Source organism: Symphalangus syndactylus, chromosome 1 (genome assembly GCF_028878055.3).
Source record: "Symphalangus syndactylus isolate Jambi chromosome 1, NHGRI_mSymSyn1-v2.1_pri, whole genome shotgun sequence".
NCBI lineage: Eukaryota > Metazoa > Chordata > Mammalia > Primates > Hylobatidae > Symphalangus > Symphalangus syndactylus.
Window position 1 is genome coordinate 53,280,421 of NC_072423.2, and position 26,186 is coordinate 53,306,606.

Here is a 26,186-nt window from a genome sequence, read left to right on the forward strand (position 1 = left end):
TATTAAATAGGTAATCGTTTCCCCATTGCTTCTTTTTGTCGAGTTTGTCGAAGATCAGATGGTTGTAGATGTGCAGTTTTCTTTCTGAGTTCTCTATTCTCTTCCATTGGTCTATGTGCCTGTTTTTGTACCAGTACCATGCTGTTTTCATTACTGTAGCCTGATAATATAGTTTGAAATCAGGTAGCATGATACTTGCAGGTTTGTTTTATTTTTTGCTTAGGTTTGTCTTGGCTATGTGAGCTCCTTTTTGGTTCCGTATGAATTTTAAAATAGTTTTTTCTAATTCTGTGAAGAATGTCAGTGATAGTTTAATGGAAATAGTATTGAATCTATAAATTGCTTTGGGAAGTATGGTCATTTTCATGATACTGATTCTTCCTATCCATAAGCATGATACATTTTTCCATCTGCTTGTATCCTCTCTGATATCCTTGAGCAGTGGTTTGTAGTACTCCTTGAAGAGGTCCTTCACTTCCCTTGTTAGTTGTTTTCCCAGGTATTTTGTGGCAGTTGTAAATGAGAGTTCATTCATAATTTGGCTCTCTGCTTGTCTGTTGTTGGTGTATAGGAATGCTTATGATTTCTGCACATTGATTTTGTATCCTGAGACTTTGCTAAAGTTGCTTCTCAGCTTAGGAAGCTTTTGGGCTGAGTCGATGGGGTTTTCTAGATATAGGATCATGTCATCCTCAAACAAAGACAATTTGAATTCCTCTCTTCCTATTTGAATACCCTTTATTTTTTCCCTTGCCTGATTGCCCTGGCCAGAACTTCCAACACTATGTTGAATAAGAGTGGTGATTGAGGGCATCCTTGTCTTGTACCCATTTTCAAGGGGAATGCTTCCTGTTTTTGCCCATTTAGTAGGATATTGACTGTGGGTTTGTGATAAATGGCTCTTATTATTTTGAGGTATGTTCCTTCAATACCTAATTTATTGAGTTCTTTACACGAAGGGATGTTGAATTTTATCAAAGGCCTTTTCTGCGTCTATTGAGGTAATCATGTGGTTTTTGTGTTTAGTTCTGTTTATGTGATAAATTACGTTTATTGATTTGCATATGTTGAACCAGCCTTGCATCCTGGGGATGAAGGCGACTTGATCATGGTGGGTAAGCTTTTTGATGTGCTGCTAAATTTGATTTGACAGTATTTTATTGAGATTTTTGCATAGATGTTCATCAGGGCTATTGGCCTGAAGTTTTTGTTGTTGTTGTTATTGTATCTCTGTTGTATCTCTAGTATCAGGATGATGCTGGCCTCATAAAATGAGTTAGGGAGGAGTCCCTCCTTTTCAATTGTTTGGAATAGTTTCAGAAGATATGGTACCAGCTCCTCTTTGTACCTCTGATAGAATTCAGCTATAAATCCATCTAGATCTGGGCTTTTTTTTAGTTGGTAGGCCATTTATTACTGCCTCAATTTCAGAACTTGTTATTGGTCTATTTAGGGATTCAAATTCTTCCTGGTTCATCCACCCACCTGGGAGGGTGTATGTTACCAGGAATGTATCCATTTCTTGTAGATTTTCCAGTTTATTTGTATAGAGGTGTTTATAGTATTCTCTGATGGTTGTTTTTATTTCTGTGGGGTCAGTGGTGGTATCCCCCTTATCATTTCTGATTGTTTATTTGAATCTTCTCTTTTTTAAAAATTAATCTCACTAGCAGTCTATTGATTCTTTTAAAAAAACAGCTCCTGGATTCGTTCATTTATTTGAAGTGATTTTTATGTGTTTATCTCTTTCAGTTCTGCTCTGAGCTTGGTGATGTCTAGTCTTCTGCTAGCTCTGGAGTTTGTTTGCTCTTTGTTCTCTAGTTTATTTAGTTGTGATGTAAGGGTGTCTATTTGAGATCTTTCTTTGATGTGGACATTTAGTGCTATAAATTTGCCACTTAACACTGTTTTAGCTGTATCCCAGAGATTCTGATACATTGTTGCTTTGTTCTCATTTGTTTCAAAGAACTTCTTGATATCTGTCTTAATTTCATTATTTACTCAGGAGTCATTCAGGAGCAGGTTGTTTAGTTTCCATGTAGCTGTGTGGTTTTGAGTGGGCTTTTTTTTTTTTTTTTTCATTTATTTATTATACTTTAGGTTTTAGGGTACATGTGCACAATGTGCAGGTTTGTTACATATGTATCCATGTGCCATGTTGATTTCCTGCACCCATTAACTCGTCATTTAGCATTAGGTATATCTCCTAATGCTGTCCCTCCTCCCTCCCCCCACCCCCCAACAGTCCCCAGAATGTGATGTTCCCCTTCCTGTGTCCATGAGTTCTCATTGTTCAATTCCCACCTATGAGTGAGAACATGCGGTGTTTGGTTTTTTGTCCTTGCGATAGTTTACTGAGAATGATGTTTTCCAGTTTCATCCATGTCCCTACAAAGGACATGAACTCATCATTTTTTATGGCTGCATAGTATTCCATGGTGTATATGTGCCACATTTTCTTAATCCAGTCTATCGTTGTTGGACATTTGGGTTGGTTCCAACTCTTTGCTATTGTGAATAGTGCCGCAATAAACATACGTGTGCATGTGTCTTTATAGCAGCATGATTTATAGACCTTTGGGTATATACCCAGTAATGGGATGGCTGGGTCAAATGGTATTTCTAGTTCTAGATCCCTGAGGAATCGCCACACTGACTTCCACAATGGTTGAACTAGTTTACAGTCCCACCAACAGTGTAAAAGTGTTCCTATTTCTCCACATCCTCTCCAGCACCTGTTGTTTCCTGATTTTTTAATGATGGCCATTCTAACTGGTGTGAGATGGTATCTCACTGTGGTTTTGATTTGCATTTCTCTGATGGCCAGTGATGATGAGCTATTCCAATCGATAGAAAAAGAGGGAATCCTCCCTAACACATTTTATGAAGCCAGCATCGTCCTGATACCAAAGCCAGGCAGAGACACAACCAAAAAAGAGAATTTTAGACCAATATCCTTGATGAACATCGATGCAAAAATCCTCAATAAAATACTGGCAAACCGAATCCAGCAGCACATCAAAAAGCTTATACACCATGATCAAGTGGGCTTCATCCCTGGGATGCAAGGCTGGTTCAACATATGCAAATCAATAAATGTAATCCAGCATATAAACAGAACCAAAGACAAAAACCACATGATTATCTCAATAGATGCAGAAAAGGCCTTTGACAAAATTCAACAACACTTCATGCTAAAAACTCTCAATAAATTAGGTATTGATGGGATGTATCTCAAAATAATAAGAGCTATCTATGACAAACCCACAGCCAATATCATACTGAATGGGCAAAAACTGGAAGCATTCCCTCTGAAAACTGGCACAAGACAGGGATGCCCTCTCTCACCGCTCCTATTCAACATAGTGCTGGAAGTTCTGGCCAGAGCAATCAGGCAGGAGAAGGAAATAAAGGGTATTCAATCAGGAAAAGAGGAAGTCAAACTGTCCCTGTTTGCAGATGACATGATTGTATATCTAGAAAATCCCATTGTCTCAGCCCAAAATCTCCTTAAGCTGATTAGCAACTTCAGCAAAGTCTCAGGATACAAAATCAATGTACAAAAATCACAAGCATTCTTGTACACCAATCACAGACAAACAGAGAGCCAAATCATGAGTGAACTCCCATTCACAATTGCTTCAAAGAGAATAAAATACCTAGGAATCCAACTTACAAGGGATGTGAAGGACCTCTTCAAGGAGAACTACAAACCACTGCTCAATGAAATAAAAGAGGATACAAACAAATGTAAGAACATTCCATGCTCATGGGTTGGAAGAATCAATATTGTGAAAATGGCCATACTGCCCAAAGTAATTTATAGATTCAATGCCATCCCCATCAAGCTACCAATGACTTTCTTCACAGAATTGGAAAAAACTACTTTAAAGTTCATATGGAACCAAAAAAGAGCCCGCATCGCCAAGTCAATCCTAAGCCAAAAGAACAAAGCTGGAGGCATCACGCTACCTGACTTCAAACTATACTACAAGGCTACAGTAACCAAAACAGCATGGTACTGGTACCACAACAGAGACATAGATCAATGGAACAGAACAGAGCCCTCAGAAATGATGCCGCATATCTACAACTATCTGATCTTTGACAAACCTGACAAAAACAAGAAATGGGGAAAGGATTCCCTATTTAATAAATGGTGCTGGGAAAACTGGCTAGCCATATGTAGAAAGCTGAAACTGGATCCCTTCCTTACACCTTATACAAAAATTAATTCAAGATGGATTAAAGACTTATATGTTAGACCTAAAACCATTAAAATCCTACAAGAAAACCTAGGCAATACCATTCAGGCCATAGGCGTGGGCAAGGACTTCATGTCTAAAACACCAAAAGCAATGGCAACAAAAGCCAAAATTGACAAATGGGATCTAATTAAACTAAAGAGCTTCTGCACAGCAAAAGAAACTACCATCAGAGTGAACAGGCAACCTACAGAATGGGAGAAAATTTTTGCAACCTACTCATCTGACAAAGGGCTAATATCCAGAATCTACAATGAACTCAAACAAATTTACAAGAAAAAAACAAACAACCCCATCAAAAAGTGGGCAAAGGACATGAACAGACACTTCTCAAAAGAAGACATTTATGCAGCCAAAAAACACATGAAGAAATGCTCATCATTGAGTGGGCTTTTTAATCTTGAGTTCTAATTTGATTGCACTGTGGTCTGAGAGAGTGTTTGTTATGATTTCATTTATTTTGCATTTGCTGAGGAGTGTTTTACTTCCAATTATGTGATCAATTTTAGAGTAAGTGCCATGTGGCACTGAGAAAAATTTATATTCTGTTGTTCTGGCTGGTGAATTCTGTAGATATCTGTCAGGTCCACTTGGTCTAGAGCTGAGTTCAAGTCCTGGATATCTTTGTTAATTTCCTGTCTCAAAGATCTGTCTAATACTGACAGTGGGTTGTTAAAGTCTCCCTCTATTATTGTGTGGAGGTCTAAGTCTCTTTGTAGGTCTCTAAGAACTTGTTTTATGAATCTCAGTGCTCCTGTATTGGGTACATATATATTTAAGACAGTTAGCTCTTCTTGTTGAATTGAACCCTTTAACATTATGTAATGCCCTTCTTTGTCTGTTTTGACCTTTGTTGATTTAAAGTCTATTTTTTCAGAAACTACAATTGCAGCCTTTGCATTTTTCTGCTTTCAAATTTGCTTGGTAAATTTTCCTCCATCCCTTCATTTCAAGTCTATGTGCATCTTTGCATGTGAGATGTGTTTCCTGAATACAGCACACTGATGGGTCCCATCTTTGTATCCAGCTTGCCATTCTGTGTTTTTTAATTGGGGCATTTAGCCTATTTATATTTAAGGTTAATATTGTTATGTGTGAATTTGATCCTGTCATCGTGATGCTGGCTGGTTAATTTTGCAAACTTGTTAATATAGTTGCTTCATAGAGTTGTTGGTCTGTGTACTTCAGTGTGTTTTTGTAGTGGATGGTAATGGTTTTTCCTATCTATGTTTTTTTTTTTTTTTTTTTGAGACGGAGTCTTGCTCTTTCGCCCAGGCTGGAGTGCAGTGGCGCAATCTCGGCTCACTGCAAGCTCCGCGTCCCGGGTTCACGCCATTCTCCTGCCTCAGCCTCTCCGAGTAGCTGGGACTACAGGCGCCCGCCACCACACCCGGCTAATTTTTTGTATTTTTTTAGTAGAGACGGGGTTTCACCGTGGTCTCGATCTCCTGACCTTGTGATCCGCCCGCCTCAGCCTCCCAAAGTGCTGGGATTACAAGCGTGAGCCACCGCGCCCAGCCTTTCCTATCTATGTTTAGTGTTTCCTTCAGAAGCTCTTGCAAGGCAGACCTGGTGTTCACAAAATTCCTCAGCAGTTGCTTGTCTAAAAAAGATTTTATTTCTCCTTCACTTATGAAGCTTAGTTTGGCCTGATATGAAATTCTGGATTGGAATTTCTTTTCTTTAACAATGTTGAATGTTGGCCCCCAATCTCTTCCAGCTTTTAGGGTTTCCACGGAGAGGTACGCGGTTAGTCTGATGGGCTGCCCTTTGCAGACGACCTTGCCTTTTCTCTGGCTGCCCTTACCATTTTTTCCTTCATTTTGACCTTGGAGAGTCTGATGATTATGTGGCTTGGGGGTAAATCTTTTTAGAATATCTTACGGGGGTTCTCTGGATTTCCTGAATTTGAAAATTGGCCTGTCTTGCTAGATTGGGGAAGTTCTCCTGGATGGTGTCCTGAAGTGTGTTTTCCAACTTGGTTCCATTCTCTCCATCTCTTTCAGGTACTCTAATCAGTCATAGGTTTGGTCTCTTTACATAATCCCGTAGTTCTCAGAGGTTTTGTTTTTTTTATTTCATTCTTTTTTATCTAATCTTGTTTGTCTGCCTTATTTCTGCAAGATAGTCTTCAAGCTCTGATATTCTCTCTTCTGCTTGATCGATTCAGCTATTGATACTTATGTTTGCATCATGAAGTTCTCCTGCTGTGTTTTTCAGCTCCATCAGGTCATTTATATTCCTCTCTGAACTGGTTATTCAAGTTAACAGCTCCTGTAATCTTTTATCATGGTTCTTAGCTTCTTTGCATTGTGTTAGAACATAATCCTTTAGCTCAGCGAAATTCATTATTACTCACTTTGTGAAGCCTACTTCTGTCAGTTCATCCATCTCAGCTTCGGCCCCATTCTGTGCCCTTGCTGCAGAAGTGTTGTGATTATTTGGAGGAGAATAGGCATTCCAGCTTTGAGGATTTTCAGTGTTTTTGCATTGGCTTTTCTTCATCTTCATGGGTTTATCCACCATTGATCTTTGAGGCTGATAACCTTTGGATGGGGATTTTGTGGGGTCTTTTTTGTAGATGTTGTTGTTTTTGCTTTTTGTCTGATTGTTTTTCTTCTAATAGTCAGGCCCCGCTTATGCAGTTTGCTGGGTGTCTGCTGCAGTTTGCTGGGTGTCCACTCCAGACTCTGTTTGCCTGGGTATCACCAGTGGAGGCTGCAGAATAGCAAAGATTGCTTCCTGCTCTTTCCCCTGGAAGATTTGTCCCAGAGGGGCACCAACCTGATGCCACCCAGAACTCTCTTGTAGGAGGTGTCTGGCGACCCTATTTGGGAGGTCTCACCCAGTCAGGAGGCATGGGGGTCAAGGAACCACTTAAGGGGGTCATCTGTCCCTTGGTGGAGATGGTGTGCTATGCTGGGGGAATCCCCCTTGTCAGGATCAGCTGATCTCTTCAGAACTGCCAGGCAGGAAATATTAAGTCCACCGAATCTGAGACCACAGCCACCCCTTCCCCAAGGTGCTCTTTCCCAGGGAAATGAGAGTTCTGTCTGTAAGCCCCTGACTGGTACTGGACCTCCTACAGAGAGGCCCTGTCCATGCCCAGTGAGGAGGGATCTAAAGAAGCAGTCTGGCCACAGTTGCTTTGCTGCACTGTGGGGAGTTCCACCCAGTCCAACCGTCCTCATCTCCTTAGCACTGTTAGGGGAAAACAGCCTACTAAAGCCACAGAAATGGCAGTCATCCCTCCCTGCTACCCCCTCCCCCGCCCCCGCCTCCTGGGAACTGAGTCATCCCAAGGCAACTCCAGACTGCTGTGCTGGCAGTGGGAATTTCAAGCCAGTAGTTCTCAGCTTGCTGGGCACCGTGGAAGTGGGACCCGCCAAGCAAGACTGCTGGCTCCCTGGCTTCAGCACGCTTTTCGTGTGAGTGGATGGTTTTCTTGTCTCACTGGAGTTCCAGGTGCTGGTGGAGTATGTAAAAACTCCTGCAGCTCAGTGCCTGCCCAAACAGCCACCCAGTTTTGTGCTTGAGACCCAGGCCCCTGGTAGTGTAGGCTCATGAGGGAATCTCCTCATCTGTGGATTGCACAAATCCGTGGGAAAAGTGTAGTACTCCTGCTGGGCAGCACATTCGCTCACCACTTCCCTTGGCACGGGGAGGGAGGTCCCCTCACCCACTGCAGTTCCCAGGTGAAGCAACGCTGCACCCTGCTTCTGCTCATTCTCCATGGGTCACACCCACTGCCTAGTCAGTCACAATGAGATGAACTGGGTACCTCAGTTGGAAATGCAGAAATCACCCACCTTCCATGTTGGTCTTGCTGGGAGCTGTAAACTCCAAGATGGCTGTTTCTATTCAGCCATCTTGGCTCCTGTCAATCAGATGTGTACTTTTTAGTTCCAGAATTAAAGACTTGTACAGTGAGAATATATAAACATTATCTCTGAAAGTGTTTCTAACACTCAATATGGAAAGTGGTGGAAAGAGATGAGGAAATGTATACATATATCTATTGGGGTTCATACTTGTTTCTTTTTAGGTCATTCTGGTGAGGAACTCTTTATCAAAAATTTTAATCTTGATTTTGAGAAATTACTACTCTGGGAATTTTTCAGTTTTATGAGATTAAATTGAAATAAGTTACCATTTTGATTCTTTCATCTGTGTATGTCCAGTAGAAATCTTGAATACAAGTTTAAGATCTTGACTTAGAGTTTATTGCCCATAGTGAATTTCAAACAGATTTATAAGACAGCAAATAAATGACTTATGAACCAATTAATTCAAGATACTTGTATATCTATGTGCTATTGTGGTATAAAGATATTTAAGAAACAACCCTCACAAAAAGTGTAAAATCTTGTAGGCCAAATAAAATATATGAAGGATAATCCTAAATTGAAAGAAAAATAAATAAAATATAAATGTATACAACAATTTTTACAATACAACATAAAATAATAGTTACATAGCGTATCAGCAGAGATGACACAAGGAAGTACATGCCAAATGAACACCATGGATGACAGATATCTTCAGTATTTTGACTAAGACCAATTTGCATGGTCTCCAAGCATTAAGAAAAATGTTAATGGATCAGGAGAGATTTGAACTGAATTTTAAAGAATGCATTTGTATATGGAAACAAAAGGTGAGGATAAAATTTAAGAAAGTAGAATAGGATGTGTCAACAATGAGAAAATAACACAAGATTTAGGAAGCATAGATGTATTTGTCTATAGCATAGAGAGAATTCAGAAATGTGAAGATGGTTCAGAGAAAGGTAGAAATGATTGAGGTGCAATTAAGAAGGATTTTGAATTTCAGGCTCAAGAGTATTAACTTCATTTCTCAGTCTCTGGATATATATATATATATACCAGAGTAGGGAAGTTACTGACTAAATTCTTTGCTTACAAAGTCTGAGCATGCAACACAGAATTATTTGGCTACAGGAATTGTCTGGCTATTGTGGTGGAGTGGGGCCCTTTCTGCTCCACACCCAGCTGGCTCTCCAGGCACTTAGAAACTGATTTTCTTATTATTATTGTTCAGGCTTATTGTAACAAGGTCCTGATCTAATTAAGATCAATGAATATGAAAGAGATTAGAGATATATTACAAAATAAGTGTTAAGATTTGGTGACTGACTAGTACTTACAGGGACTGACTATTCTCTCTATATTAATATAGGAACTTGAATGAGAAGATGGAGGATTCAAGTGTGATTTAACTGTTACAAACTTTCATAACTGCAACAGAGATGTAAAAAGAAAAGAGGTTAAATGGAGGGAAGATGAGTTTAGTTTTACAGATAGTAGACGTGCCTACATGTGTGAATGAAGTTGGTCCCTTTAAGACTATCTCTGGCTTGCTGCCCTTCACTAAATCTGAATGTTTAAAACCAAACAAAGTTGTGGCTTTTTCTTCAAGATGGCAGATTAGAGGCTCTTAGCATGCCTTGGCCACTTGGAAAAAGCAAGATAGTGCATAAAGATCAACTCTATGAGCATTAATTCAAGAAGGAATATGAGAATCCACCAGAATGTGAAGGACATTCCAATTCCCAGGGAGGAGAATGCAGGCTAACAGCCTCCGTGACGGCATCTGGGTGTTAAAAGTGAGTGAAACTCCAGTACACAGGAGAGTCAGAAAGGCTCCCTCTGTGATTTACCTCTCCACTAGGGATCTGAGCAACCCAGGCTGAAGGAGCACACTTTGTTTCCCCCAAGCCCTGGAGCTAACTTGGAAAGAGGCATAGAGACGCTGTGAGGGAAAGACACTGCGAAAAGCTGCAGACACTTTCTTAGACCCGGCACTGAGAGCAGGAGGCCATTTTTAACCTGGGTGCACACAAACTCAGCCATTCTTTGGTGACCCAGCAACGTGTCTGCACAGGCACGTTAGCTCAGACCAGAAATTGGAGTACTGCTTTGCTTTCTCTGGAGCAGGATATGTGCCTCTACAGCCAGAAATGTGGAAAGTGCTTAATTAGTAGGTGTTGGAATTGTGTTCTCCCTCATCACAGGCGGGGGGCAGAAGCAGAGCTACCACAGTCTAGCTTCTCCTGGATGATGAGACTTGCAATCAGGATCAGCTTGGCAACCTGGAACTGGTTGCATCTATCTATGCTGGGTGCCCCATCCTGCTCTCCTGAGACTGTGGTGCAGCAGGACCCTCTGCACTCCACCCCCAGATAGAAATCCAGTCATTCAGAGTACCCACTTGTCTGGACCAGCAGCCTAAGCTAGCCTTCTCTTTATAGATATACATTGTGGTACAGTGGGGCCCTCTCTGCTCCACACCCAGTCAGTTCTCCATGCATTCAAAATACACCCTCACCTGGATTAGCAGCCTGAGTTGTACTACCCTTCCCATGCATAGATCATGGTGCAGTAGGGCTCTCATTACTCTGCACATAGGCAGATCTCCAGGCATTTGGAGCACCCACTCACCTGGAACAGCAGCCTGATCCATCCTACCTTTCTTGTGCAGAGATCTTGTTGTTTGGGGGTTCACTTTGCTCCATGCAAAGGCAGATCTTCAGATATCTGGAACACCCAATCACCTAGAGTTGGAGTTTAAGCCACCCTCCATCACCTTGCAGAGAACTTAGGAAGGAGGATGTTTCCTGCTCCATGTCTAGGCACACCTCTGGGTACCTAGAGGCTGCCTACTGGATTCTCCCTAAGTTCTAGTACTTATTCTGGCCACTGGGGGACCTATAGGTGGACCTGCCAGAGTGTCCTGCCCATCTAGAGGGAACTCAGCCTGTATACTCCAGGAATCATCCTATTGCATAAAGCAACAAAGAGCTTCTTCCAGTAAACAAGAATCAAGTGTATACCCAGCAACGTTGGCCACAGCTGGCTGCTACCCATAAGTGGCATCTATTGGTTTGTAGGTTGAATTGCACAGCCTAATAGAAAACCTGCCGACAGAGGTGCATAGCACTATAGAACCAAAACCAACAGACCTTACACACCATTCTCTACAATCACACTCCTAGGGAGGGGATTAGGGAAATGGAAAGATATCTATCTATCTATCTATCATCTATCTATCTATCTATCTATCTATCTATCTATCTATCTATCTATCTAGATATCTAGATCTATATATATCTATCTAGATAGACAGACAGACAGAGAGATAGATATCTAGATCTGTATATAGATAGATAGATAGATAGATAGATAGATAGATAGATAGATGATAGATAGATAGATAGATATCTAGATCTATATATATCGATCTAGATAGATAGATAGATAGATAGATAGATAGATAGATGATAGATAGATAGCAAAGAAATAAAAAGAAAAAATCCTACCTGCATGAAAATATTTACAAAATTTAGAGCATCTCCAGATGAGAAGAAACTAATCCTACTGAAACTATTACAAAATATCAAAGTGGAAAGACTCCTCCCAAACTAATTCTACAAAGCCAACATCACCCTGATACCAAAACCTTGCAAAGACACAATGAAAAAAGAAAACAACAGGCCAATATCCTTGATGAACATAAATACTAAAATCCTCAACAAAATACTAGCAAACTGAATCCAGCAGCACATCAAAAAGTTAATTCACCATGATCAAGTAAGGCTTTATTCCTGGGATGCAAGTTTGGTTCAACATATGCAAATCAATAAAGCAATTCACCACATGAATTAAAAACAAAAACATTATGATCATCTCAATAGATGTGGAAAAAGCTTTTGATAAAATCCAACATCACTTCATGATAAAAATGTTCAAGAAACTAGACATAAAATGAATATACCTCAAAATAATAAAGCCATCTATGACAGACCCACAGCCAGCATCATACTGAATGAGCAAAACTGGAAGCATTCCCATTTAGAACTGGAAGAAGATGAGCATGCCCATTCTGACTACTCCTATTCAACATAGTATTGGAAGTCCTTGCCATAGCAATCAGGTGAGAGAAAGAAATAAAAGGCATCCAAACAGGAAGATGTCAAAAAGAAGCCACTGTCCCTTTGCTGACAATATGATTGTATACCTAGAAAACCCTAAAGACCCTACCAAAAGGCTTCTAGAACTCATAAGCAGTAAAGTTTCATAGTACAAAATTAATGTACAAAATTCAGCAGCAATTCTATATACCAAGAATGTTCACGCTGAAAGCCAAATCAAGAATGCAGTTCCATTTCCAGTAGTCACAAAATAATAAAATATCTAAGAATGCCTCTAACCAGGAGGTGAAAGATCTCTACAGGGAGAACTATAAAACACTGCTGAAAGAAATCATAGATGACACAGACAAAAGGAAAAATATTCCATGCCCATGGATGAAAGAATCAATGTCGATTAAATGGCCATACGGCTCAAAGCAATCTACATATTCAATGCTATTTCTATAAAGTTACCAATGTCATTTTTTACAGAACTAGAAAAAAAAATGTTTAAAATTCATACAGAACCAAAGAAGAACTGAAACAGTCTAAGCAATTCTAACCAAAAAGAACAAAGCTGGAGGCATCATTGTACCTGTCTTTATACTACATGGCTACAGTAACTAAAACAGCATGGTCCTGGTACAAAAATGGATGTATAGATCAATAGAACAGAATGGAGAACCTAGAAGTAAAACCTCACAACTGCATCCATCTCATTTTTGTCAAAGTCAACAAACATAAGCAATGAGGAAAGGATTCCCTGTACAGTAAATTGTGCTGAGATAGCCAGCCATAGGCAGAAGATTGAAATTGGACCCCTTCCTTTCAGCATATACAAAAATTAACTTAAAATAGACTAGCGATTTAAATGTAAGACATCAAACTATAAGAATCCTAAAAGAGGACCTAGGAAACACCATTCTGGATGTCAGTCTTGGGAAAGAATCTGTGACGAAGTCCTGAAAAGCAATTACAACAAAACAAAACATTGACAAGTGGGATTTAATTAAACTAAAAGTCTTTTGGACAGCAAAAGAAACTATCAACAGAGTAAATAGACAACCTACAGAATGGGAGAAAATATTCACAAACTATGCATCTGACAAAAGCCTAATATCCAGAATCTATAAGGAACTTAAAAAAATTTACAAGCATAAAACAACCCCTTAAGAAGTGGGCAAAAGACAAACACTTTTCAAAAGAAAACGTACACATGGCCAACAAGCATGTGAAAAAATGTTCAACATCACTAATCATTAGAGAAATGCAAATGAAAAAACCACAATGAGATAGCATCTCATACCAGTCAGAATGGCTATTGCTAAAAAGCCAAAAACAACAGATGCTGGCAACTCTGCAGAGAAAAGAAAATTGTTATACACTGTTGGTGGGAATGTAAATTAGTTTAGCCACTATGGAAAGCAGTTTGGAGATTTGTCAAATAACTAAGAGCTGAACTAGCATTCAACCCAGCAATCCTGTTACTGGATATATATCCAAAAGAAAATAAATCTTTCTACCAAAAAGACAATGCACTCATTTGTTCATCACAGCATTATTCTCAATAGCAAAGACATAGAATCAATCTAGGTGTCCATCAATGGTGGATTGGATAAAGAAAATATGATACATATACACCATGAAATACTATACTACCATAAAAAAGAATGAAATCAAGTTATCTGCAGCAACATGCTTGCAACTGGAAGCCATTATCCTAAATGGGTTAGAACAGGAACAGAAAACCAACTATTTCATGTTCTCACTTATAAGTGGGAGCTAAACAATAGGTACTCGTGGACATAAAGATGGCATCAATAGACACTGGGGATTACTATAGGGAGGAGAGAGGGAGGGGGCCAAAGGTTAAAAAACTAACCATTATGTACTATGCTCAATACCTGGGTGACAGAAGCAATCATACCCCAAACCTCAGCATCACACCATATACCCATGTAACAAACCTACATATGCATTCCCTGAATCTAAAATGAAAGCCAAAATTAAAGAAAAAAAGAATCCAAACAGATTGGGGACAGAAGGAAGGCTAATTAAAAGTTTTATTTTGGAACATCTTTACTTTCTTATCATTCTGTTACAGTAGGTAGCCTCTCAGGTATGAGCAGGGCAAAAGAGGGCTCTCCCCTCCTGCCCACGCCCTCCCCGCCCCTCCCCCAACACACCAGGAGTGTTGGGTGACCATCAGGTGATGGTCAAGCAGTTGTTAACTGTTTATCTGAAGTAATAACTGCTCACAGCCAGTGCCAGAGAAAGGAAGTCTCTTAATAGAAAACACCTTAAACTCATCAGCAGCTTCCCAATAAAATCTCAGGAGTGGGGAGAAGTAATGGAGTATCTTGGAAATATGCCAACGTATAAAAACCCAAGTCCATAAGTCAAGCTGCGCACTTGGTTTCTCAAGTCACCCACTTGGCCTTTATCCAAGTTGTACTTTTCTTCTTTTCTTTCCTTCCTTTCCTTACTGTCCTAAAGCTTTTTAATAAAACTTTCACTCCTGTTCTGAAACTTGCCTTGGTCTGTCCTTCTGCCTTATGCTTCTCAGTCAAATCATTTTGTCTGAGGAGGCAAGAATTGAAGTTGCTGCAGACCAGTATAGATTTGCCACCAGTAACTTGAATACCTTCCACTAATAACAGTTCTTTTACTTTTCAAATCATTTCTGAGGATCCTCTGTACCAGGCATCATTTTCACTGCTTGTACTGTATCAGATCCCTTCCATCTTGAAGCTCTGTGGATGCCTCCTTTATCCCTTCCAGTTCTATGTCTGATCATACAAATGTGTCCCTTTTCTTCTGTAGCCTTTCTGCTTTGGCATTTTAATTTACTGTTGTGAATGTATTTCCTTGTTTGTGGTATATCAACTTCTCAATGGGTACATTTTAGTTTTATCTATCATGCTTCTCCCATTCTGCATAGGATTCTGCAGGCCCAGACCTCCCTTCCTTACTCTCAATTCCAGGATGGGAGTCTAGGAAGGACAGATTTGGGAAACTTGTACATTTGGCAAGGAGCTCAGGGCAAGGTTAAGTCTAAAGCTGTTTAGTTGAGAGTTAAGCACTTAAAGGAGATGATCAAAGGAGAAAGTGTAGAGGAAAAGATTATTTCTTATCAAATAGTCATGTTTAAGGAATATGAGAAAAAATAGATGAACAGGAAGCTAGAGAAAGTTATTAAAAGAACATTTCAAGGAAGGGCTGTCTACAATGTTTTTTAGTATAAAAAGTTAAAGTAGGAGAATGATACAAGGTTATTGAGTTCTGTCACTAGGATATGTTTAGTGGTCTTTTTTATAAAACAGATATATGGAAGTACAATTTAAATGCAATACAATCCACTCATTTACAGTGTACAAGTGAATGACTTTTGACAAATACACACATCCATTTTACCACTACCTCAAACACTGTATAGAAATTTCCATCTTTCCAGAAAGTTCATTCATGCCCCCTCTACAGACCAGATTACTTTAACTTACTCCCACAACTCCAGTATGATTTTAGTTTTACCATTCTAACATTTCAAATAAATGAAATTATGCCACTGGTACTGCTTTGTGTCCAACTTTTCAGACTCAGGAAAATATCTGTAATGTTCATCCATGCTGTTGCATATATCAGTAGTTTGTTCATTTTTATTGTTCAATACCGTTCCCTTGTATAATATTGCACAATTTATTTAGCCTTTAATGGAAATTTGAGATTTTTTTCAATTTTTGACTATCATCAAGAAAGCTATTATGAACATTCACCTACAATTCTTTTTGTGGACATATTTTTATTTGTCATGGGGAAATATAAAGAAGAGGAATGCTGAGTAATATGTTAAGTTTAACTTTTATAAGAAATTGCCAAATTGTTTTCCAAAGTGTTTAAACAATTTTACATTTCCACTAGCAATGTATAAATTCCAGTTGTTCTATATCCTCTCTGATACTGGGCATTGCCAACCTTTATAATTTTAGGCATTATAGTGTGTGTGTGAAGTTGTATTGAACTGTTAGTTAAATTTGCATTTTCTTGATGACTGTGACTAATGATGTTAAGCATCTTTTCACATTGCATTAGTCATTTGTATATTGTCTTTTGTGAAGAGTCCAAGTCTTATGCTTATTTTCTGAATATTAAGTTGTGAATTTTCTCTGCACATTCTGGGTAGAAGTTATTGGTTAGGGATTCTATGCCATATGTCAGAGGGGCCTCCCACGTGGGTTTCTGAGACTCTTCTCTGCATTGCTCTGTCTTCTTGAGTTCCTGCCCTCTTCCAGATGTTTCCACTGTCCATGAAACTCATATTTACTTTTCAACTCAGCGGGATTACTGTGCTCTGTTTTGCTCCCAGATCTCTTTATTGCAGTTGGGAAACTGTCCCTTGGCAGAGAGCTTGGTGATTGTGGGACTCCACCTTATCAATTTCCCTTTTCTCAGAAATAAAAATCTTGATCTGCCCATTTTTCGAAGTCCGAAATCAGTTGTCTCATATTTTAAAATCCAGATTTAGAGTTGCTTATAACTGGAGAACTAATTCCATATCAGTTACTCCTTCATGGATGGTAGTTGATATACTGCTTAGTGGGATATAAGAATGAATTTTTCATGGAGAGAACAAAAATCAGATTACAGCCAGGTAAAAAGTCTAAAAAATGATAGAGGATTTGTTTATTCATTTATTCAATAATTATTTAAGGCACTTAATATAGTTGTTCTCTGGAAAGAACTTCATAGGGAAGATAGATAGGAAAACATAAATGTGATAACAGCAGAGTGCAATGTGATCCATTCTTACAAAGAGAAATGAAAAGTGCTATAGGTGCACTCAAATGTCTGAAAGAGCTGAGTATTCCTCACAGGCAAGGAACCTTGTAAGATGGATCTTAATATTTGTATACAAATTGTAATTTCAAGAAGAGATCAGATGAAGATATTGAGGCTGCCAGTATAAACAGTTCATTCAAAAAATTGCTAGTCAAAGCAAAGTTTGATATAGAATAATAGCTATAGGAAGTGGTCAGGCAAGGTAGTGGGGAGACCTGTGAGTATACAAGGCAAGTAAAAAAAAATGTATTGAAGTTGCAGATTTTGAAGAGAAGAAAATGGCAGTAAGTGAACACTGAACAGGGGCATTGCACATTGACTAAGGTTAGAGTAGAAGCAGTTTTTAGCCACTCCCGACTCTGAGAGTCCATGTGTATTATTCTAGATATTTAGTGATAAATGTTTCCAATAGTTTAAGGTCCAATGAAAATGTGATAACTAACGTCAGTGAAAGGTGTTTTTATTTTTCTCATGTATAACAAAAGCTAAAGAGATCTTTGTTTTCCGTAAAAGATTAAAGATGCTTTATGTTCATCGTGAAAGAGTCTTTGCATAGAGGACAAATTATTTTTAACCTCAAGAGCACTGACTTATGTTACATTTTGGAAAGAAAATCAAGATGTTAAAAGGGATAACAATGTGAAAAGGAAATATGTGTTCAGCAGAGTTTTTCCTAACTGTTCTGAGTTGAGATAAAGGGATGATAGAATAATTGGGGTAACGTACATAAAGGAAGCACATATACAAAGCAGAAGAAAAGGAAGGATTCTTGTGATAAAATGTTGAATTATTGGAGCTGGGTGAATAAATTATATAAGGATCAAATTCATTTAGCAGTAAGAGTCGACAGTTTATAAACATAGTCTTTCTATTTCATTTGCCCACACAAACAGCTAGTTGATATTTTTTCTCAAATGGAAGTTTCATGTTGCAGAGTCTCAGCAAACCTCAACTCTGGCTTGGAGCCAGGAGGATCTTGTCTTTTATGCATTAATTCTGGGCAAGGAAGTTGGAGTCAGGGGCATGTTTAGAGAGGATGAAAGTCTTGCCGAGCTTAATTCTTTATATACTCACACTGACCATTTGTGCACAGGCTTCACCAGGAGGAGCTCCCTCGATTTATGTTTGAATTTTAGGTGAAAAATATCTTATATAACATCCTACCAATACATTAATTTATTAAGTAAGAAATCTGAGACCTAAAGACTGAATCGTTTTAGCTAAAGATGTGCAGCTAGTTAGTTCAGTCAAGAAAATACAGACACCCAGTTCAGCTGTCTTGATTATCTCATGCTGTCACCCTAAACTGAGTAAAATTCTTAAAAATTGGAAATTTTAACTTATGCCATGCTTGCAACGAAATAAAAAGAGTAATATGAACTACTGAATTTTGGTTCAATCCTGTGCTACTTAGGATGTCATGTCTTTTACAGATTTTAGTGCAAATTTAAGTTCATAGTACGTCATTCCCATTACTTTACCATATGTTACATATTCAACCTAAACCATAGGAGTGATATGGAAATTAATTAGTATTCACAGAATAGGTTGAGAGTGGCACAGTCAAGAAAAATATAAAAGGAATCATTACTGTTCTTGTTTTCACCACATTTAATGAAGCAAACAAATGTTTTGACTGTAACAGTGACTGCTTGTTTGTTAAATGCGTATCAAAACCTTCTTATTTCTAAAGGGAAGGCCAACATGCCCTTATCAAGATACTTGGATAGGAGATCAATATATAATTTTTACTAGATTTACTAGATTGTTCTTTTGGTCTTTTGACTATTACATATATATGTGTGTGTGTGTGCATGTGTGTGTGTATGTGTATGTTTATGAACTAAAGAGGAAAGATGGAATGTAACACACAAAAAATAGTTATAGCAAGTATATGTGTTCAGAGTATGGTCAAAACAAACTAAAAGGCATAGGATACCAGCACCGATATTATGAAGGAGCATTCAAAATTTAAAAACAAGCAAAACATTTGGGATGCCCTGAAATATATTTTTAGTACTGTTTCTCTTTATTTTGCCATATTTTTAAAATATAAAAACAGCCTTCACAGCTTATACTCCATAACCAGGGAGATTTAGTGCAAGTCTCAGTTAGTTCTCCTACCTACCTGTTCCATAGACTTAGACAAGTTATATAATTTATCTATGCCTTGATTTCCTCATCTACGAAATCAAGATAATAATCCCATTTTATAAGATTGTTGTGGGGATTAAAAAAATGTGGCATCAAAAATTTTTAGCTTAGCTTTATGTCTGGCACATATTTTTAGTGCTCATAAAAAGGTCACTGTTATATACATATGTGTGTGTGTATATATGTTTTATATACACACACACATATATGAGAGAGAGTTGAACATTGTAGAATAGACTGAACACCTTTATTTATAAATGAAACATGCCATTTTTACAAGAGATTGTGTTTCTAGAGGAAGATATTATAAGGCTTCATTTAAAAGATATTTAAAAGATTGCAGTTTAAACGAAGATACCAAAAATATTTACCATCTCTGTGGGTTGGCATTGAAACAAAACACAACAGGATTATTTCTCTGTTCCCTCAAGGTCAACTGAAATGAGGACATCACACTGTTCTCACTGAGGCGCTGAGCATATTTTGTGTCTCCCATTTAAGATCAGTGATTGCAACTGTAATCCAGCCCAATAGAGTCCTTAGAGTCAAAAGGACTGCAAGTAAGCACTTTGGTGGAGTTTCATGGATAACTTTGCTGTGCTTCTGCAACCTTCAGTCGATTTGGGACATGCCAGGATTAGAATCACTGAGGCACATCGGACTGAGTGGATTTTATGATGAGTACAGCTTGAATACTATAGTGAGAACATCAATCACTCTTCGCATGAGACTCCAATTTTCAGAAATGGAAGGTAGAAAATGAGGTTATTATGAGGATGAAGGAGACCTGCTTTTATTTTTTTCGGCAAGAGAAACTCATGCTGGATTTAAGGAAGAACTTCGATGCATGAGTAGTTGGATATTATTTACATTGAAAGAGAGCATCTCTTTGAAGGGAATATTTAAAATATATTTCAAAGTTAAGAGATTCAGAATCTGTTTAGTAACACATGGGTCAGCTGTTTTTTCTGCCTTTTTTTCCTTCATTTTTTCCAATGTTATTTCACCATGCTATGTTTTCTAACTTTCCTTGAAGTTTTATTTTGGCTTCTCAGGTTCATTTTTATTTGTTACAGAATTAAATCATAAATGATTGTTTTATTTTAGCTTGTACATTTTTTGAAGATTTGTTCTATAATTTTCTGACAGATTTATCAACCTCTCTATTAAGGAAACTAAGAGTATTAGCACTAATGAAGCAGAATTTTTTTGCTTATTCTGAACATCAAGGTTTACTACTTTGTATAGAACGAGTAATGAACTTCTTCCATTTGTCTCTTTAGGGGTGAGTAAAGGCATTTACTTTAGCTACCCATGTCGACGTCACAGCTGTGCCGTAGTAAACATCCCAGCACCTTGTGTCAACAAAATGATTTCACACATCCAAGATGTGGAGTCCAAAATACAGGAGCATTGGAAAAGGGTAAGAAAGTAATTTAAAATGCTGATATTTGGTAAGCTTTATCGACCCTCTAAGGGTTGGTAACTTACAAAACCCAGGAAACTCTTTGGACTTTTTAAATGATAATTGGAATGCTTTTTAAAAATCTTTGCTCAGTTGCATTATTTACTAGTCTAGACATGTTTTTGATAGTCTCACTCCAGAAGGGTGAAACGACCTTATTAAATCGATGTTTTTTTCCCTACCTGTTTGTTCTTTATCCAGAGGCAATCATGCTAAGTAGTAATTTCCATAAGCCAACTTGACTAGTAAATTAAGTAGTATTTACATACTTTTTGGGACACTAAACTGATTAGATGATTAAATTGGTGTATAAAAGGACAGTGTGCCCTTTTTAATGAGTTATTTTATTCTAAAGAAATGCTTAATAGTTCTATTGAAAAGGAATATAATGATTCTATGTATTTTAAACCTGTTAAAAGATTGTCTTTATCTGAAGGGAGTTCAATCTTGAAAGGCAATTATTTTCAAAGGATGATTTAAGAATGATAAAAAATACCACTTCTCATACCTTTTATTAAGATTATATTTCTGAACAACTAATGCAGAATTAAACTGCTCAAATGGGGGATCAATTTTCCAGAGACCTGTGCTAATTTTTTTTTTCTCTCCACTGTTACTGGATCTGGCCCAGCAAACATTCTGATGGGCCACTCACAATTCTCAGTCTAGGGTGTCACCTCTTTTGTTAGAGATCATTAGAGTACAGTCTTCAAGATTGAAGGCTTTAGAGTGACCTTAGATGGGAATGAAGAGATAATGATATTATATTAGTACAAGTACCAGCAAATGATATGGACTCAATATATATTTGTCATCGTTACTTCTATATTATTTATATCATTCTATATCAGCATTATGTTACCTTTGCTGTTTCTATATTTCTCCAAATCAGATTACCCCTTCAGGAAATGCTTTATAGGTCACAGGACTGATGGTGTCCTGGGCTTTGAAGACAATGGCAAGGATATGCTATGATATGCTGTATACTTCCTATGAGTTTTAATTAACAATTACCCATGTTGTTAAAACTGATAAAAATCGTAGGTATTTTAATAAATAATTATAACAACTACCACTTATTAAAATGGTATAATGGTATTTTAATAAATAATTATAACAGCTATCATTGATTAAAAAACTAATATAAGTCAGACATTATGTTTTACTACATCATTGCTCTTAGACCTCACAAAACTACTACTGAATGGTTATTGTTATACCTAATTGATAGATAGGGAAATAGTAATGTAAAACAATTCAGCAACTTGTTCAAGGTCACAAGGCAGAATTGGGATTCAAACACCCTCTGTCTGTTTTCAAAGCCCATGTTCTTTCCTGAATCCGACTTGGTGCTCTGAACAGTTGATAAACTGTTAGATACTATGGATAATAGGCCAGGTAAAATATTACCTTATATAAAATAGTTAACAAAATAAGCCAAGATATTTTACATCTTATCTTTAAAGAAACTGAAAAAAGAGCTATTCTCATGTAAATATATTGAAAAACCTCAAAAAAGGAGAAGCACCAGAGCTGACTTCTTTACTGTTGTCTTCTGGGGCCTAGATCAGTGCCAGATAAATAGTAGGTGCTCAATAACTGTCTGTTGAATAAAAAAGTAAATGAAGAGCTAAAACAGAACCTTTCGTTTCTGCATACATCTGAGGCACCTATCCACTCCATGTAGTAATGGTGATTTATGTACCTAACATCTCCTATTTTCTAGGCATTTAATAAATATCTATTGTTTTGCTCTTTATAGAAATTCTACTGTATGGGTAAGAATTCTAGGGCATAGAAAAGTCAAATACCTTATATGTACACATCACACAGGTAGTGAGCACTACCACTGGAATTTGTACTTAGTTCCATCTGACTCCAAAGTCCATTCAGCCTGTGTTTTATATCCTTGGAGAGACTTTAATTCTTATTTCAGAGAATATTAGTTGGCATTTTGAGAAGAAACACACAATAGCAATGATAGATAAGTATACTTCTAGACAGAAATTTCAATAATGATAATAATTTGTTTATAAATAAATATGTTTATCTGAAAGGAGATTCATTATGAAATAAATGCTAATGACAAACTTTCTGTTAATTTTCAAGGTTATTTTGTAGATTTTGTATTTTCTATATTTAAAAATTATCTTATTTTGTTTTTTTATTGACTGTGCAGTTATATTTGCTAGTGTTGAACTGGTAAATAGAACATAAGTAGTATGTTTGGTGCAATCATGAGGACTATCCATTAGATATTTAGTTCAAATCTATGCAGTATTTGAACTAATATTTTAAGAATGAACTGGTGGCCAGCTATCTTTTTGAAAGATGAAAAAATTTTTTCTGACCAACCTATCACAATAAGAAAAAAAACTTCCCATTATCACATGGAAAAAGTGATAATATTACCAAAAAATGTTGGTAATGTTAGACAACCTTACATTGGCATAGGAACTTAAATTTCCTCAAAAATAAAATTAAGCAAGCACAACTGGAAAGAACTTTTTAAAAGATAGCTTCTGATATTTTGAAATCAAAGCTAATAGCATCTAATATTTCCAAATAAAGATCATAATTCAGAATTAACCTAAGCATAAATCCTCACGTCACATAAAATGAGTTATGTGTGTAAGAAATATTTAAAATGGCAATCCTCCGTTATTCTCTATATTCATGAGTTCAATTGTTTTGATATTTAGATCCCACAATAAAGTGAGAACACGTGATGCTTGTCTTTCTGTGCCTGCTTATTTCACATTGCATGCCTGGATCAAAACATCACACGTTCCCCATAAATATATACACCTACTATGTACCCACACAAATTGCAAATAGAGAACATTTTAAAAATATTTAAAATGAATAAGTGCCTGCAGAAAATACTAAATATGAATGTGTGCTGGGTGCATTTTTCCTCCAGAATGCCTGAGGGAAATGCAGAAAAGGGATATTTCTTCTCAACATTTTTGCCACTTAACATTTTACCCAGTAAAGTTGTCAACTGACTAACTTTGAGAGGAAGTGGAACATTTTTCTGTCTGTAAATGTATCTGTATGTACATATATGTGAATATATATTCATTCATCACCTACAGTCCCAGGCCTGTCTGATAATGTATCTGGTGCTGGGGGAACAGCAGGACTACCCTTTCACCAGTTTCCAGGGGTTAGGCAGAGGGCAAAGCAAGGCAGAGGAACAATGCTTGGTGATTATCAGCTGGAGCCTTCACCCCAATTACATACAATATGTAGTCATCGGTGATTATGGTAATGGTTATACAACTCTGTAAATACATTAAAAACCACGGATTTGTATACATTGGTGAACTCTAATCTATGTAAATTATCTCAATAAAGCTATTATTATATCTGTATATATGCATCTCCATCATGAATTGCACAAAATTCTTATTTTGAGTTGTAGATCATCTAAATTCCTTTGGGTTTTAATGTTAGAGGTCAAAGCAAGCAACTGGCTTAATTATCTCTCTAAATTACCCAAATCTCAAGTCTTATGACTCTAATTGTTACAAAAGTTTGGTGCAATGATGAGGAAGGATAGGCTGGCCAATGAAGGGCCCAGCAACAAGCAAAAGAGAAAGTGGTATTTGCCAAGTGTTAAGTTTATTTAAATCCCTCCTGCAGAGGTCTCACTATGCTGGCCATACTGGTCTTGAACTGCTGGCCTCAAACAATCCTCCCTCCTTAGCCTCCCAAAAGGTTAGGATTACAGGCATGAGCCACCACATCAGGCCCATTAGATAAAATTCTATAAGTAATTATAAAGCTTACATCTACCCTGGGTATAACATACACTGAATGAGTAAAAGAGCAGTCTTTTACAATTTTCTGTCCACAGTGATTTCCAATGTAGTCAGAACACTCTGGACGCCTGTGGTTAGCAGCAATGCATCTGCCACGGACTTTTCTATCCACTCCAGTTTAATTGCAATTTGAATCTCCACTGAAAAACTCTTCAGAGTGGAGTTACTATGAGAATTTTCCCTATATTTTGTTTTTGCGAAGAATCTGGAAACATCATACAATGATAAAAAAAATCACCTGAATATCTTCTCATACAAATAAAAGACTCTTGTTTTATTTTTTTCTTCTACCTTATTCTCTTAGACTGCCTAGACTGTAAATAGTTTTATTTAGAGTGAGCGCTACAGAATTAAAATTTTCCTCTTCATTTAATCAATATCAGTCATTAGGATGCTACTGTAATTTAAAAGAATAACACAGAGAGAGCATTTAAAAAACATTCTTTAAAATGTTAACAATATATTGTACAAAATTAATAACATCAACTATGATAATAAAGCTAATATTTATAAAATGTTTACCAAACATAGACTTATTAAACACTTAATATGCATGATTTCATTGAATTCTTATTAAAACCTTATTAGATAGAAACTGCCATTATTTCCAGTTGCAGATGAGGAAAATGATTTCAGAGGCTGATTTCTCCCAAGATCCAATGTCAGTGGCAGAGCCAGCATCCAGACCAGGTGTATCCAAGCTCTAAGCACATCCAGTTCAGCACTGTGCCATGACATTGTGTCCTTGACAATGTGTCAGCTATTAAGACCAAAGACATGAATGTTAAAATGTTTGTCATTCTCATTGGAAAACTTGGCTCTTTTTATACCACTTCATATCTATTTTTTAACTCTGAAACCTAACAGTTAACACCTGACTCTTTACTAAGTTTCTTATACTTTGAGTTCTCTCATTCTATTAGTTCTATTGTATTTAACTTGAAACTTATGAGCACTTCAAATGCTCATATATCTGGTTTCCTATTCTGTGGTTCCTATTTTCCTTTAGTTTCTTGCCTAATCAATTAATCTCTCTAAACATTCATCAATTGGAGTATTTGGTCCTTTACTTTGTATCCTGTTATCCTTCTAGTCTGACAAAATGCCAACCCCAAATATCTCTGATGGTCTGCCATCCCAACTCCCACCCCTGGTCTGCTGAATGGTACTGGAGAATATTACACAAAATTTAAGATGTTATGTAACCATAGTCCCCACCCTCAATTATACATTGTATAGTGCTCTGAAATTATTGTTTGTCAATTGAAATTTTTCTAGTAGTCTGTGGTGGCTACTCCAATCTTTTTTTGTTCAAACCTCTAAATCTTCTACCTCACAGCTCATTCATTTCTTTCTTTGCAAAAAAAAAATAGGAGATACAGCAGAAATGCCTCAAACTGTTTTTGTCTCACCTATGAACATCCCTGAACTCTGCAAATATTGTTCTTTTTGTACCCCACCCACCTAGAGCTGTTCCCCTCACTGCATTGCATGTTCTACCTTTGCAAGGATCTTGCTCCATCAGTTGTGTCTTCTCTCAGCATTCTGTCTTTAAAAATCTCCTTTTTTCTTAAGTCCTGTATACAGTGAAGATACTGACGTATCTCCTATTTTTAAGAACATTTTAAAATTCTATACAGACCTTTAAATATCTACCCTTGTCTATCTTTCTCCATTCCACATAGCATCTGAAAGTTGCCTATATTTAG

General features: G+C 37.3%; 1 protein-coding gene across 5 annotated transcripts in view; it reads left to right on the forward strand.

Annotated features, from left to right (window-relative positions):
• CCDC178 (coiled-coil domain containing 178) overlaps positions 1 to 26,186 on the forward strand; it is a 515,586-nt gene that overhangs the window by 53,278 nt on the left and 436,122 nt on the right. For all 5 annotated transcript variants that reach the window (XR_010113908.1, XR_010113927.1, XM_063610669.1 and 2 more), the window contains exon 6: positions 20,469 to 20,608. Coding sequence is in view for 3 of the 5 variants with exons in the window: in XM_063610669.1 (XP_063466739.1) it covers positions 20,469 to 20,608 (140 nt within the window). In the remaining 2 variants the exon portion in view is untranslated. The remainder of the gene's footprint in view (positions 1 to 20,468; positions 20,609 to 26,186) is intronic.